The sequence below is a fragment of the Spermophilus citellus genome (assembly GCF_964194105.1).
Source record: "Spermophilus citellus genome assembly, chromosome: 11".
Classification (NCBI taxonomy): domain Eukaryota; kingdom Metazoa; phylum Chordata; class Mammalia; order Rodentia; family Sciuridae; genus Spermophilus; species Spermophilus citellus.
The window spans coordinates 133,536,422-133,551,505 of record NC_138192.1 but is presented as its reverse complement, the minus strand read 5'-3'; the positions used below and the strand labels follow the sequence as shown (position 1 = coordinate 133,551,505).

General features: G+C 52.0%; 1 protein-coding gene across 6 annotated transcripts in view; it reads left to right on the top strand.

The window, feature by feature from the left end:
- Positions 1–15,084, top strand: part of COL6A3 (collagen type VI alpha 3 chain) — a 78,541-nt gene that overhangs the window by 27,690 nt on the left and 35,767 nt on the right. For 3 of the 6 annotated variants that reach the window (XM_081261453.1, XM_081261455.1, XM_081261456.1), the window contains 7 exons: positions 1,602–2,186; positions 3,996–4,595; positions 5,780–6,352; positions 7,678–8,286; positions 10,116–10,721; positions 12,436–13,047; positions 14,036–14,635. In XM_081261453.1, coding sequence (XP_081117579.1) covers positions 1,602–2,186; positions 3,996–4,595; positions 5,780–6,352; positions 7,678–8,286; positions 10,116–10,721; positions 12,436–13,047; positions 14,036–14,635 — 4,185 coding nt within the window. The remainder of the gene's footprint in view (positions 1–1,601; positions 2,187–3,995; positions 4,596–5,779; positions 6,353–7,677; positions 8,287–10,115; positions 10,722–12,435; positions 13,048–14,035; positions 14,636–15,084) is intronic. The other 3 variants (XM_081261454.1, XM_081261457.1, XM_081261458.1) reach the window with 2 other exon arrangements.

The following is a 15,084-nucleotide window of genomic DNA, read 5'->3' as shown; positions in this document are numbered from 1 at the left end:
TGGTGGGATGTAGAGTGACACTGTGGAAGGAGGTGCTCAAATTCGTACCACACTTAAAATGAGGGTGAGACTTCACTCCCCCCGTTCTGCATGTTGTGCCACCGCTGTCACTTATGAAGAATAACAGTAACTGGGGCCACTAGCTGCAGGGAGGCACCTCCCAGCCGATGGCTGTCATGAACACTTGTCCATTTATCTGATCTATGTGATATACATGATCAATGCATGTGACAACAGATGTGGGGCATCCCTTGTGGACTACGTATGTATGTGTGTGTCACCCACAGCACCCCCGATGGCACCAGGGCATGAGAACTCCACTAGATAGCTACCCATCCAGGTTTATCTGCAAAGATATTTCAAACCAGAACCAGAGGAGCAGCTCAGGGAGCTAGCAAGTTCTAACCTGAAGGAAAAAAAGCAGGCCCCGAATGTCTGCTCATGACCATGACCAGGTCAGTGAGGAGAGGTGAAATGTTGTCCCGCACATTTATGCCTGAGGGCAGCTGAGTGACTGCATAAGTCATCGGTGCCCCAAGTGTCCCCCTTTTTGGGGCCAATGAGGTGTGGCTGTCCTAAAACCATTCCTTAACATGTGCCAACTGTTCTGACTCTAGCCACCACGGTCCTGGCATCCAGTCCACACACCCAGGAATGAGCTGTGTTTAACACACAGCATCACCTTCATCCCAAACCTTTCCTCCGCTGGGTGTCACAAAATCCACCTCCCATACAAGCTGTCTGATGGAAGGAGTGACGGGGGCCCTTTTGCAAACACCCCCCATCAGGTCCCACCCATTGCACCCTTACCCATCTTGGACACCCACCAGGCTCCTGGCGTGGTCCCTGAGGTCTAATAGAGTTCTTTGCCAGGGGAGCAGGTTGCATTCATTCTGAAACAGCAGCTGGACCAGAGTTCACAGGCAGGGGTCACGTTGAGGTGTTTTGATTTGTGGTTGGTCTTTGAGTTACCATCGTCTTAAGATGTCACTCCAGGCCTCTGCAACCCAGGTCTCCTAAGTGAAAACTTCTGTGGCACTTGCTTGCATTGATATTGATTTCCCTTTTTAGGTTTTATGATGTCAAGTCATTTTTTTTTTCCCTGAAAAAAGGAGTCCTGGAATAGAGAGCTAGAGAGACTGAAGATATTTATTTTCATAGAGCTTTCACAGTTGGTTATGTGTGATTTTGAAATTAAGATTGTGATCCAGAGGGCTCTCTGAGCAGACGCAAGTTGTTTCTTCAAGCTCTGGCTTTATTCTGGCCAAATTAGATATTTGTGGCAGAAGAGAACTGACTGTCCTTTCAGTGACAGAATGCTAAGCAGGTGGTTACTGAACCTAAATTTGTTTTTGTGCAGTTATTTTGTAAAATGATTAGGAGTAGCAGGGTGGGAGGGGAGCCAGCCTGCTACCCGGTAGGAAGGTAATGTAGCTGACGCCTGTGTGTTGACAAACTCCTCCTGAGGTGTTCCCTGACGGCGTCACATTGGCCAGAGCCAATGGGGAGCGTCCTATGTAGGTGGAGGTGTTTGTAGAGAGTCGTTGTTAGGTGTGCTTGGTGGGGCTGTTCCACTCACCTCTCCATGTTGCTACCTACAGTCATCGAGGTCAACAAGAGGGACATAGTCTTCCTGTTGGATGGCTCTTCCAAGCTGGGCCTGGCCAACTTCAATGCCATTCGAGACTTCATTGCCAAGGTCCTCCAGAGGCTGGAAATCGGACAGGATCTCATCCAAGTGGCAGTGGCTCAGTATGCAGACACTGTGAGGCCCGAGTTTTACTTCAATAGCCACCCCACCAAAAGGGAAGTCATTTCGGCCGTGAGGAAGATGAAGCCCCTGGAAGGCCCAGCCCTGAACACGGGCTCTGCTCTGGACTTTGTTCGCAACAACCTGTTCATCAGCTCGGCCGGCTACCGGGCCACAGAGGGGGTTCCCAAGCTCCTGGTGCTGATCACAGGTGGTAAGTCCCTAGATGAGGTCAGCCAGCCCGCCCAGGAGCTGAAGAGGAGCAGCATCATGGCGTTCGCCATCGGGAACCAGGCTGCCGACCCAGCGGAGCTGGAAGAGATCGCCTTCGACTCCTCCCTGGTGTTCAAGCCCGCTGAGTTCCGGGTAACCTCTTTGCAGGGTGTGCTGCCAAGCCTGCTGGCGCCTCTGCGGACCCTCTCTGGAACCACTGAAGGTATGGTGGCCGGGCTCAGACGTGTCGCAGGGTAGCTGCAGGCAGAGCCCTTGAGAGAAATGGCGTTGTGGGTGTTTAGCTGAGAGACGCTTGTTCAGTGGTGAAAACAACTGTAGCCAATGAGATTTATTTAGACTTCCTTTTCCCCTGGGTTGAGGACGGAGGGTTTACAATGTTGAACAATCAGCTTGTGTAACCTAAACTTCAGGGCCAGGGCCACCTGTTTGTGTGGCTTCTGGCCAAGGAAGTCACGTCTCAGATCTGGGGCCTAGTGTCCTTCCTTTCCTACTGGTGACCAGCCTCCTGTCCCCCTCCGCCAAGGGGGAGCCTGGGTCCCTCCGACCCTAGGGGATGCAGGGGCCTCAAATCTCACCCTGTCTCCTCTCACTTCTCAGGGGTCCCTCTGATGGGAAAGCATGCTGAATGGGTGGGTGTGAAGACCAGACCCCACGGGTCCTCGAATCTCCCAATTAACACGATCCTCAGTGCCATTGTTTCAAAAGACAACATAAAAGCCTTTGAGCCCATGGATTGGGCATATGCAGTCCTCTGATTCAATAAAGAGAAGATGAACATCTTGGAAGCCAGCTTTCCCACCTCCCAGCCTTTCCACTACAGGGGTGCTGGGTGCATGACCCCTGCTGCATGGGTGCCTGCTTCTCCTCCAGACTCCACAGCTCCAGAAGTCCTAAACACCTCTCTCTTCTGTATTCCCAACACTCCTGATCCACTCTTTTATAGCCAACGTTCAGCTTGATGAACATGGAATAATATTAGTTTAAATTATAGTGAGGCGTTGGGGGTAAATGGGAAAATATACATGTGAAGTCTGTTGGAGAAAAGCAATCATCTCTCAGTATCCACGAGGGCTGGGCAGATACCCAAATCCTCAGATGTCAAATGTGCAGTGTTTGCATATAATCTATGCAATACTCCCGGTACTTTGTGTTCTCTCTAGATTACTTATAGCACTGTACATAATGTAAATGCTGTGTAAATACCTGTTCTACTTTATTGTTCAGGAAATAATGGCAAGAAAAACAATCCATACTTTGCTCAGTACAGACATAATTGTTTCCAAATATTTTTGATCTGAGATTGGTTGAATCTATAGATGTGGGACTCACAGATTTGGTGGGTCTATGGGGCTCTCATTTAAGAATGTGGCTTTTAATTGTTCATGTGTATAACTTCAGACAAGTATTTTCCTGGTTGCCCATGATCCTGTCGTTTTGGGGGGAGGAACTACCTGGGGGCATGTGGCTGGATGGCTGTCCAGTGCCACTGGGACTCCCTGGCAGGAGAGGAGCTCAGTGGAGAATGACAAATCATGAGAAAGGCTTTGGTGGTTTGCTAGCTTAGGAACCCACCTCCTCAGGTCACGTGAGCTACCTGCTCCTGAGCTTCCCTGGGGATCTCCCTGTAGGAGCCCAGAGGTGAGTCCCGAGGACCCAGGCCTGCACACATAAGATGAGACATGCAGCAGCCAGCCCCTTGTAGAACTCATTTCCAGGGAAGAAACGTTCTGTTTCCGGGATTCTGATGACTTTGTGGTTGCAAGCATTCTACCCTGGCCCTGTGTCTGTGAGTCCACTTGGTTTTGTACACTTGGCTATCAGTGTGCCTCACCAACTCCAGCCTCCGCTAGAGGGAAGTACACAGCCACCTGCCGTCTTCTCTGAGAGGGGCATGCTTCGCCACGCTGACGTCCTCTGTGTGCTAAACGTTGGCATGTGTGTACTTGGCAGGCACACATGGAGAGCCTTCGTGTTGTGTATGTCTCACTTTGTTTTCTGTGCTTCACCGCAGTTCGCGTAAACAAAAGGGATCTCATCTTCCTTTTGGATGGATCGGTCAACGTTGGAAAAGCCAATTTCCCTTATGTGCGCGACTTTGTCATGAACCTAGTTAACAGCCTTGATGTTGGAAGTGACAATATTCGCGTGGGTGTAGTGCAATATAGTGACACTCCCGTGACCGAGTTCTCACTAGACACATACCAGACCAAGTCAGATTTGCTTGCTCACCTGGGGCAGCTGCAGCTCAAGGGGGGTTTGGGCCTGAACACAGGCTCGGCCCTGAGCTATGTGCATGCCAACCACTTCACCGAGGCTGGCGGCAGCAGGATCCGTGAACACGTGCCGCAGCTCCTGCTCCTGCTCACGGCTGGGCAGTCTGATGACTCTTATTTGCAAGCTGCCAATGCCCTGGCGCGCGCAGGCGTCCTGACCTTTTGTGTGGGGGTCAGCCAGGCGAATAAGGCCCAGCTTGAGCACATTGCTTTTAACCCCAGCCTGGTGTACCTCATGGACGATTTCAGCTCCCTGCCAGCTTTGCCTCAGCAGCTGATCCAACCCCTTACCACATATGTTAGCGGAGGTGTGGAGGAAGTCCCCCTCGCGCAACCAGGTAAACCCCTTCCCCACCGGCGCGGCCCCGCCCTCCTCACATGCCTCCCTGGCCGGACAAGGTCATGGACAATCTGAACTCGGAGCGTTGTGAGCTCCAGAAAGACATTGGCCCACTTTGGTTGAAATGTTTGGAATGGGGTTGAGGACACTGTACCAGCCAGTTTAGGAGGACAGTTAATGAAAGTTCTGTCCATGCCTTTCAGCCTTAATTCAGAAGCACCCCCTCCAAAAGCCTAGGAAGATTCTGGAGTGAAAATCCAGGTGGCAGACTGGGAGGGAGGGTAGCAGGGAGGGAGGGGAGAGAGAAAAGAGAGAGACCCTACATGAGCATGGGGCATGCGTTGACATTTAAAAATTGAAATTGTTTTCTTTATATGGTATCTGTGTGTTCAGACTCTGCTAGATCCAAAAAGTCACCCATGCACCTTGGCTCACTGGAAGGCTTCCCAGAGGGAATCTGCATCATTGTGTATTATTGCAAATCGTTGTGGCAGTGAGACTGCACATGTTTGATCCACCAGCCTACTGACATCACAGAGCTGCGTGCAAGATCAAACCACTGGAGACCCAGTCTAAACAGAACCAAGGGCTGTTTGAACTGGACACAGTATTTATGTGATGTGGTGTAGCCTCCTGTGGGCTGTCTTTCATATTTCCCAAGGCCCAGTGATAGCGCTTGGAAAGCACTGGCAGAGACCTGACCCACTCAGGAACGACCAGCGCTATTTAGCTATTAACTATCCCATAAACCCAAAGGCATTGAAAAGACAATCCAGTTAGAGCAGGTACATGGCCACCCAGGGACCTGTGGTGCAAACAGGGGATCCTCTGTCACAGACAGGGCAAGTTGTAGCAAAAGTACAGTGAGGACCACCTTTCCCGTAGTTTCATTGGTAACAGTGTGAAATGGTTCTGTTCTCCTGCAGGGGCCCGCTGAGGCAGAAGAGGGTTTTTCAGGGCTTTGATGAGGAAGCTATGTGGGGTTGAGTAGACCAGCCTAGTTTTTTTCTTTTGCAAATGTGCAAAAGAATAGCACCTTTCTTGACAAGTAGTGCAGGTGTTCTCTTCTCCTGCTGGTACAGTGACCCTCAGGGGAGTCTCATGGGCCCACAGTTAAACGCTGGTGGTGTGACACTGCCAGGATTGCTTTCCTCACTGCATCTTGATCTACTTCCCTTGCAGAGAGCAAGAGAGACATTCTGTTCCTCTTTGATGGCTCAGCCAACCTCGTGGGTCAGTTCCCTGTTGTCCGCGACTTTCTCTACAAGATCATTGAGGAGCTTGATGTGAAGCCAGAGGGGACCCGGATTGCAGTGGCTCAGTTCAGTGATGACGTCAAGGTGGAGTCTCGCTTCAATGAGCATCCAAACAAGCCCGACATTCTGAATGTCGTGAAGAGGATGAAGATCAAGACAGGCAGAGCCCTCAACCTGGGCTACGCCCTGGACTATGCCCAGAGGTACATCTTCGTCAAGTCCGCGGGCAGCCGCATCGAGGATGGAGTGCTGCAGTTCCTTGTGCTGCTGGTGGCTGGGCGGTCCTCGGACTCCGTGGATGGGCCAGCAAGTAACCTGAAGCAGAGTGGGGTGGTGCCTTTCATCTTACAAGCCAAGAACGCAGACCCTGCCGAGCTGGAGCGCATAGTGCCATCCTCCGCCTTCATCCTGGCTGCGGAGTCCCTCCCCAAGATCGGAGATCTTCAGCCACAGATTGTCCATCTCTTGAAATCTGTGCACAATGGAGCCCCACAACCAGGTAGGGCAGAGCATTGGGGGTGGCTTCTGCAGTTGGATTCTCCAGTGCCCAGCCCAGGGTCCTCAGATAGCCTGGAGCCCTCCTGGGGCCACGGGAAAATGGGAAACCACAGGTGGTCTCTGCAGGAGCCAAAGAATATGAGTCTTCTTTCCACACTTTACTCTTTTATCTATTTCGTAGGGGAAAACAAGAGAATTCAGGTGATTATTTTAAAGGGCATCAGAATATCTCATAATAAGATGCATTATGAAGCTTTAGATATCAATAGTTAAAATCCCCCTGCTTAAAATTTTTTTACTATCTGCAGAATAGAAGCCATATGACATGGTTATATCAGAGCTAAAACTGTCTTTGTCTTCCTGTTCCTCCAATGCCGGTGTCTAATTCCTTCACTGTTTTAATCCCTTGACTTCATTCATTCAAAATTGAAAGTTTTGGAAGAGGCAGATAAATTCCCCCTGTGAAGGTTGTATTTGAAATTTCAACTGCTGATTTACATTACCATGGCTTTGCATTTAACCACTTTTTTATTTGATGATAAAAATGCAGCAAGAAAGAGTGATTAATTGCAAAAGTATCCCTTTGGTTAAAAACTGAGTTTTTGGAGCATATGCACTGGTGGTCGGGTCCTGCCCACAGTGGATTTGGGTGGCTGCTGACTCCTGGGCTGTGTTTCTTCCATGATCCACCTGTGACTGGGCCCAACCACCTGCCTTCCCTTCTGCACGCGCTCCGGTGATGTGGCCCTGCAACCCCCACCCATGTTCCTCCTCTGCACCCAATCTTCTCCTCGAGTTCACCTGTGAAATCAGCAGCTCTGCCCAGGTGGAAGGGCTCTGTACAGTGGTGTGTCCCTCTCACTGCTAGCATGGCAAATCAGCTCGTGTTTAGTGGCTTCTGATAAAATGAATTTATTATCTGACAATTTGGAGGTCAGGAATCGGAAACCAGCATCACTGGGTGTGTGTTCCCTCTGGAGGAACTTGGAGGTCATTTACTACCTCACCTTCTCCAGCTGCCAGAGGCCACCTGTGTTCCCTGGCCCATGGCCACATCTCCATCCTGGGAGCTGGCAGGGGGTGTCTTCCCTTCTCTCTGACCTCTGCTCCATCCTCTCCTCCCTCACTCTCACCTCCTTCCTGGTTCTGTGCAGAACCAATCCTTCACTGAATCCCATTGCAAAGTTCTGTTGCCCTCTCAGGACTTTGGAGTTGACCCTCCTTGGGGGCAATGTGCAGTGCCTCATGGGTATGAAGTGCAGTGCCACATGGGTGTGAAGCTGCTGCTCCCGGTCCCCGGTGAGCCATCAGATGTCTCCCTCCCAGTTTCAGGTGAAAAGGACGTGGTGTTTCTGATCGACAGCTCTGAGGGCGTCAGGAGTGGCTTCACCCTGATGAAGGAGTTTGTACAGAGAGTGGTGGAGAGCCTGGATGTGGGCCCTGATCGCGTCCGCGTGGCCCTGGTGCAGTACAGTGACCGGACCAGGCCTGAGTTCTACCTGAATTCCTACATGGACCAGCAGAGTGTCATCAGTGCTGTCCGCAGGCTGACCCTGCTGGGCGGGCCGGTCCCCAACACCGGGGCCGCCCTGGACTTTGTGCTGAGGAACATCCTGATCAGCTCTGCAGGAAGCAGGATAGAAGAGGGTGTCCCCCAGCTTCTGATCGTGCTCACGGCTGAGAGGTCTGGTGATGATGTGAGGGGCCCCTCGGTGGTCCTGAAGAGGGGCGGGGCAGTGCCCATCGGCATTGGCATTGGCAACGCTGACATCTCAGAGATGCAGACCATCTCCTTCATCCCAGACTTCGCTGTGGCCATCCCTACCTTCCGGGAGCTGGGCACTGTCCAGCAGGTCATCTCTGAGAGGGTGACCCAGCTGAGCCGTGATGAGCTGAGCAGGTTGCAGCCGATTTTCCCGCAACCACCGAGCCCAGGTTAGTGGAGAATTCTGTGGGCCCTTTTTCCTTGAAATCATCAGGGATCTGTGTTTAGACTGTGGGCCACAGGGTACTTTCAATCTTCCTTCCACCACCTCATAGAGTGACAACTAGAGTCACGTGAAAAATTAGAAGCCATGTGCCTTTTTAGGTCTCATGGGAGAAGCCAAGATTCATGTTTTTGGCCAAATAAAAGTCTGCAGGAGGACATATCCTGGCTGAGGCTCAGACTCCCTCATCTGCAGGCAGCCCCTCTGCAGCTGTCTGAAGGGGCTGTCAGCCACACCAGCTCAGCCTCATTCTGCGTGGTCCCCAGGAGCCTGGGTACAGCCCTCCACTCTCAGAAGACAGTCTGGTCACAGGCACTCTGCTGTCAAGTGTGGGCAGAGCCTCTGCTATATTGGCCTCTCCTGGGCCAGAGTACAAACATTAGTTTTGAATTTTTCTTAAAAATGAGAAGCGTCTGGACTGGAGGGAAGGCCCCCTGGCCCCTGGGCCAAGGGGTGTTCTATTTCTTCCCTGCCAGACCTGGTACAATAAGCCTGAGAATGGCGGGAGCCCTGGGGGCCGAGAGGAAGGGGACTAAGAAGAATCCTCCCTCAACACAAGCCCGCCCAGTGCCTGCTGTCTCTGCTCCTGGGCAGGGGCAGTCACAGTGCTGAGGGAGCAGAGTGTCCCTGAAGGAAGGTGGGGTGAGAAAGAGACAAGGGAGCTGGTGGCAGGGTGCCTCGTCCTGTGGGGAAGGAGGGAGGGAAGGGAGGCTGGTGGGCACTGGGTCAGCTTCTGTAGGACAGCAGTGAGCCCGCCGGCTTGCATGAATGTTCGGAAGTGGTGGCAATAAGATAAATTTGGGAGACAGTGAGACAAAGTGAGATGGTTTCCTCTTTCCGATTGGTGCACCTGTGCATCTCCGATGCAGCAGGCGGATGCACATTCCAAACCTTGACTGCAGGAGTCTCTGTTAGGATGCCCCTCGAGGTGCCTGGTGTGGGCGAGGATGCACTTTGGAAGCCTGTGCGTTCAGCTTCTTACTTACTCCACACACAGATGCTGTTTCTGCAGCCATTGGGTTCCTGGTCCATTCCCTCTCCCACTCCTCAGAATGGCCACGCCCCTTCCTCTCCTTTCTTCCTACCCTGTTTCTTCCCCACCTCTCCTTTCTCATCTTGCTCTCAGCTGGTGGCCTAGAGTCCTGTTGCACCAAGAAAATACAAGTAAATCCAAGAGAAGTTCTAGAGACTCCCCTGACTCTCACTGGCCGTGTCCGTGTCTCCGTGGTGGCCTGTCTGGGATGGTCCATTTCTGTCTCTGTGGACACTTTCTCCTCCCCTGCCCAGGGCGTCCTCTGCAGTTCTCTCTCTCCTACGTCACCCTGTACCACCATATGGCACGATTCCACTCATGGTACCAGTATACTGCTTCCTTCTCTCTTGAACACTCTCTCTGTGCCCCTGTGTCCCCTCCAGCTGCACTGGACATCTCCCCTCAATCCTCTCTGACCACCCCCAGTCTGTTGCTCCCCCTCCCCCTCCATAGGAAACACTCTTATCTGTCCCTCCATCTGCTGAAGCTGGATGCCCACTCTGGTGCCATCTTACCCAGTCTGTGAGAAGCACCTGCCACAGCTGAGATTCCCTCCTTCTGGAAACATCCTTGTCACTTGGTGACAAGCTCCTACAGCTTCTGCTCCCTGGGGGCACTTGTCCTGACCTTGCCTGTTCCTCCTCTTGCCTCTCATGTACAGACATTCAGGGGCACAGGGCTTGCTCCTTAGACTGATATTCTAATGTGCTTCGTTAATGCTAAAGATCATGTTTGGTTCACAGGAACTGGGAGCAAGAAGGACGTGGTCTTCCTCATTGATGGGTCTCAAAGTGCTGGCCCCGAGTTCCAGCACATACGCTCCCTCCTCGAGAGGCTGGTGGAATACCTGGACGTGGGCTTCGACACCACCCGGGTAGCAGTCATCCAGTTCAGCGAGGACCCCAAGGTGGAGTTTCTGCTGAATGCCCACGCCAGCAAGGACGAGGTGCTGAACGCGGTAAGGCGGCTGCGGCCCAAGGGCGGGAGGCAGGTCAACGTTGGAAATGCGCTGGAGTACGTGTCCAGGAACATCTTCAAGAGGCCGCTGGGGAGCCGGATAGAAGAGGGTGTCCCGCAGTTCCTGGTTCTTATCTCATCTGGCAAGTCTGACGACGAGGTGGAGGACGGTGCTGTGGAGCTCAAGCAGTTTGGGGTGGCCCCTTTCACCGTAGCCAGGAACGCAGACCGGGAGGAGCTGGTGAAGATCTCTCTGAGTCCTGAGTACGTGTTCTCAGTGAGCACCTTCAGAGAGCTGCCCAGCCTGGAGCAGAAACTGCTGACACCCATCACCACGCTGACCTCTGAGCAGATACAGCAGATCCTGGCAAATACCCGCTATCCTCCCCCGGGTAAGACTGGTGGGGTGGGGTGGTTTCCCTCCGGGTGTTTTTGATGGGGAAGAGAGTAGGCTCGAAGGCCTGGCTAAAGGTGACAATTTACAATAAAGGGTGCTCTTCCACCTTGACACCTCCAGCCAGGCGCCCCCAGGATGGCCAGCGACTGGACAGGTTGACTCTGTCCCTTGATGTCCCACGGGAGGATGGGCGTCTCAGTAATAGGGCCATGGGTTTGAGCTTGTGCCAGGCCACTTTGTGGAAGGCTTAAGGAAGTGGGACTTTGGTGTGGACTGGGTGTGGCCACGCGGTGGAGGTAGTTCTTCAGTGGGCTACCTTAGGAAGACAGGGTAAAGATGGAAAAGAAGCAGGTCACCCCTGCCCACCCGGACAGCAGTGCGGTCACCTTTCTGGTTTGGATAGTTCCCATGTTTTTGTCTGTGTTCACATACGATTATAGCAGCCTCATTTCTGCCTTCCCTATGGTGACCAGAGTGGCCTTGTCTGATGCTGATGTTCTGCGGGGTCCTTTGGGCCTGGCAGGGGACCCCCAGGTTGTGTGTGCTGGGCCTGCTTCCCAGCATGAGAGCTACTTTCTCTCTCCCAGTAAATGGCTCGGAGACGGTCATCTCAGTTACACTGTGCAGCTCTTCCAGGTTGGATGAGACCAAGCCAGGTGGACATCTGTCAGGTGGCAACATATTAGTTCACTTAAATGACATCTGAGAAACATCTAGGTTCTAATAGGAAACTGTGGCTCATCTTTCCCAAGACATTTTTGTTAATTTTGTACAAGCTGAGTGTCCCTAATCCAAAATGCTGGGGACTAGTAGTATTTCAGATTTTGGATTTATTTGGGTTTTGGAATATTTGCATATATGTAATGAGAGACCTTGGGGAGGAGACCAAGTCTAAACATAAAATTCACTGATGTTTCTTATACACCTTATGTACATAGTCTGAAACTGATTTTATTCAGTTAAAAAATAATGTTGTACATGAAACAAAGTGTCAGTGTGAAATTTTCTGTGTCCAAAAAAAAAAAAAACAACAACAAACAAATTTCTGTTCAAAAAATTTCAAATGTTAGATTTCTGATCTTTGGATAAGGGGTGTTCAATCTGTAGTTAAGAACCAATTCATGTAAAGAATTGGGGCAATAATCATGAAAATAAAGACTTTGTATAAATCCTAGGGATACGTGGCCAAAAGAGATGAGGGTGTCTCTGTTGGTGGGGGTTGTTAACGTGACAGGTGGCACTCAGGGAGACCCGCCCCGAGGGCTGAGTCAGCAGCAGTACAGGCCGGGGTCAGGGGTGGACCTGGGCCTCTCGGGACTGTCACAGTGATCTCTGTCTTTCTCCTCTCCAAGGACCCTGTTCTAGGCGTCCGACTCTGTAGAGGGTTTTATTCCAGGATCTCTTTCCAAATGCTGCTTACACTTTAAAAACTAGTAGGAACTCAGACCACAAAGCCAAGATGAGAAAAGGGTCAACCCAGGGAGGTTTGGGGGAACTTGAGGTATTTTAAGAGAGGAAATTGTTTCAGTGAGAAGCACCCGACCTTCCCTGGTTCATTTAAAAGGCCTGAGAGGCCGTGGCCGCAGTGGCTGGGCGGAGCCCCAGTGCCGCCATCGTACCCAGCCCCAGGGGTGGGGCAGAAGCAGAGGCAGGAGGAGCTGGGCAAGGGCAGCAGGGCACTGACCTCCCTCTCCTCCCTGTGCCCTCAGCTGTGGAGAGCGACGCTGCGGACATCGTCTTCCTGATCGACAGCTCCGAGGGCGTCCAGACGGACGGCTTTGCCAACATCCGGGACTTTATTACCAGGATCGTCCGGAGACTCAACATCGGCCCCAGCAGAGTGAGAGTCGGGGTCGTGCAGTTCAGCAACGAGGTCTTCCCTGAGTTCTACCTCAAGACCTACAAGTCCCAGGTGCCCATGCTGGAGGCCCTCCGGCGCCTGAGGCTCCGCGGCGGCTCTCCACGGAACACCGGCAAAGCGCTGGAGTTCGTGGCAAGAAACCTCTTCGTCAAGTCTGCGGGGAGCCGGATAGAAGACGGCGTGCCCCAGCACCTGGTCCTGGTTCTGGGTGGAAGGTCTCAGGATGACGTTTCCAGGTTCTCCAAGGTCATCAGTTCCTCGGGGATCATGACCTTGGGAATAGGAGACCAGAACGTCGACAGGGCCGAGCTGCAGACCATCGCCAGCAACTCGAGGCTGGTCTTCCCGGTGCGGGAGTTCAGAGATCTCCCCAACATAGAAGTGAGGGTCATGAACTCCTTTGGACCCTCTGGGGCTACTCCTGGGCCTTCCGTGGAGACACCGCCTCCTTCAAGGCCAGGTAGGAGCTCTCTGACCCTCTACTACCAGTAGACCATCAATGACTTTTAATTAAAATATAATCGGCATTCTTTGTAATAATTTTCTTTCAGGGCCTTTTCTGCAGATAATATTAGAAACTAAACACTGGAAAAAAGTTGAAATAGAGGGAAACATATCCCCCAAAGCACATGGTCACTCAGCCTTGGTCACTCCCACGGTTAGAGGCAGCCCACGGTGGGCTCTGTAGGGGTGCACTGGGGGCTAATCTAACCGTTGGCCCTCAGGAGAGACAGCGTCTCGGAGTCAGACACACCATGCCCCACTGGCTATCACTTTGAAATCAGGGCCTTCCCAGAGATGGGACGCTCAGCACAGTCCACCTGGGCCTCCTTCCTTGGCCTTCAGGTGTGTCCACCAGCATCTTCTTCCTTGTGCTCCTGGCCCTCACCTGTGGGGATGCCAAGAGCACGTTGGATGCCTCCACTACCCACCCTTTCCTTGCCCTCCTCTGGGCAAATGGACATTCAGATCCCTGGTGCATGAGCAGGACTGGGCTTCTAGAAGGATCTGCATTCCATTTGACTCTCCCTGCCTCTTAGCTTGGCTGTGCCACATCTGTACCTCTCACATTGTCTCCAACTTCCTCTCCTTTTCAGTGGACTCTCTGCTGCTTGATTAGAACCAGAACCACTGGTTTCAGCAGGCTCTGCATCATGAATAGATGGGCCCCCTAATCCTCTCCAGGGTCTACTTTCCACTTTCCAGTCTGTCTTTCTAGCCCTTCCTTGCCATGCCCTTCACCTGTCTCCCCCGACTCCTGACAGAGACTTACTTTTGACCCGAATTAGAAGGTTTCATGGCATTTCCTAGACATCGAGAACCAGACCCCTGTGGAATTCCTGGCACAGTGCCCTCTTTTGCATGTCTTTTTTTGATTGATGTTTTGTGCCTTTATGTTCCGGGTACTGAGACGCAATCTCTCCCCATGTTGGTCGTGACCCCTATAGAGAAGAAGAAAGCAGACATTGTGTTCCTGTTGGACGGGTCCATCAATTTCAGGAGGGACAGTTTCCAGGAGGTGCTCCGGTTCGTGTCTGAAATTGTGGACACGGTTTATGAAGACGGCGACTCCATCCAAGTGGGGCTAGTCCAGTACAACTCCGACCCCACGGATGAGTTCTATCTGCGGGACTTTTCCACCAAGAGGCAGATCATTGACGCCATCAACAAGGTGGTCTACAAAGGGGGTAGACATGCCAACACCAGGGTGGGCCTGGAGCACCTGAGGATGAATCACTTTGTGCCTGAGGCAGGCAGCCGCCTGGATCAGAGGGTCCCTCAGATCGCCTTTGTGATCACCGGTGGGAAGTCGGTGGAGGATGCTCAGGACGTGAGCATGGCGCTTACCCAGAAAGGCGTCAAAGTGTTTGCAGTCGGTGTGAGGAACATCGACTCGGAGGAGGTGGGGAAAATTGCGTCCAACAGTGCCACAGCCTTCCGCGTGGGCAATGTCCAGGAGCTGTCGGAACTGAGTGAGCAGGTCCTGGAAACACTGCACGATGCGATGCATGAGACCTTATGTCCTGGTGTGACCGACGTCTCCAAAGGTAACCCCGTGTGCACGTTGATCCCTGGTGTGTATATTTTCAACCTTTTCCCTTTGAAGTTTGCAGGTTTTTTTCAGCTATCTGGATTACCCAGATCCCAGTGCTGGCTATGGTGGCAACTGGTGGCTCTGAGTATTTACTTATGTCAACATGGGTGGGCCCTGGTACTCCTCTGACCACTGGTCTGGTGTCTCCTCCCAGGATAATAGATTAAGTCAACCTTCTTTGCCCTTATAAAAGATTTACTTTTTCTCTTATTATCTATTTATTTATTTATTTATTGTGGTGCTGGGGATTGAACCCAGGGCCTTGAGCATGTGAGGCAAGAGTTCTACCAATTGAGCTATACCCTCAGCTCCACTCCTATTATTTAAATTCCACAAATAATTCAGATGTGTTCATCTTTGGTTTTGATTACAGGTTGATTGGATCAATTGTTTAAGATCGGT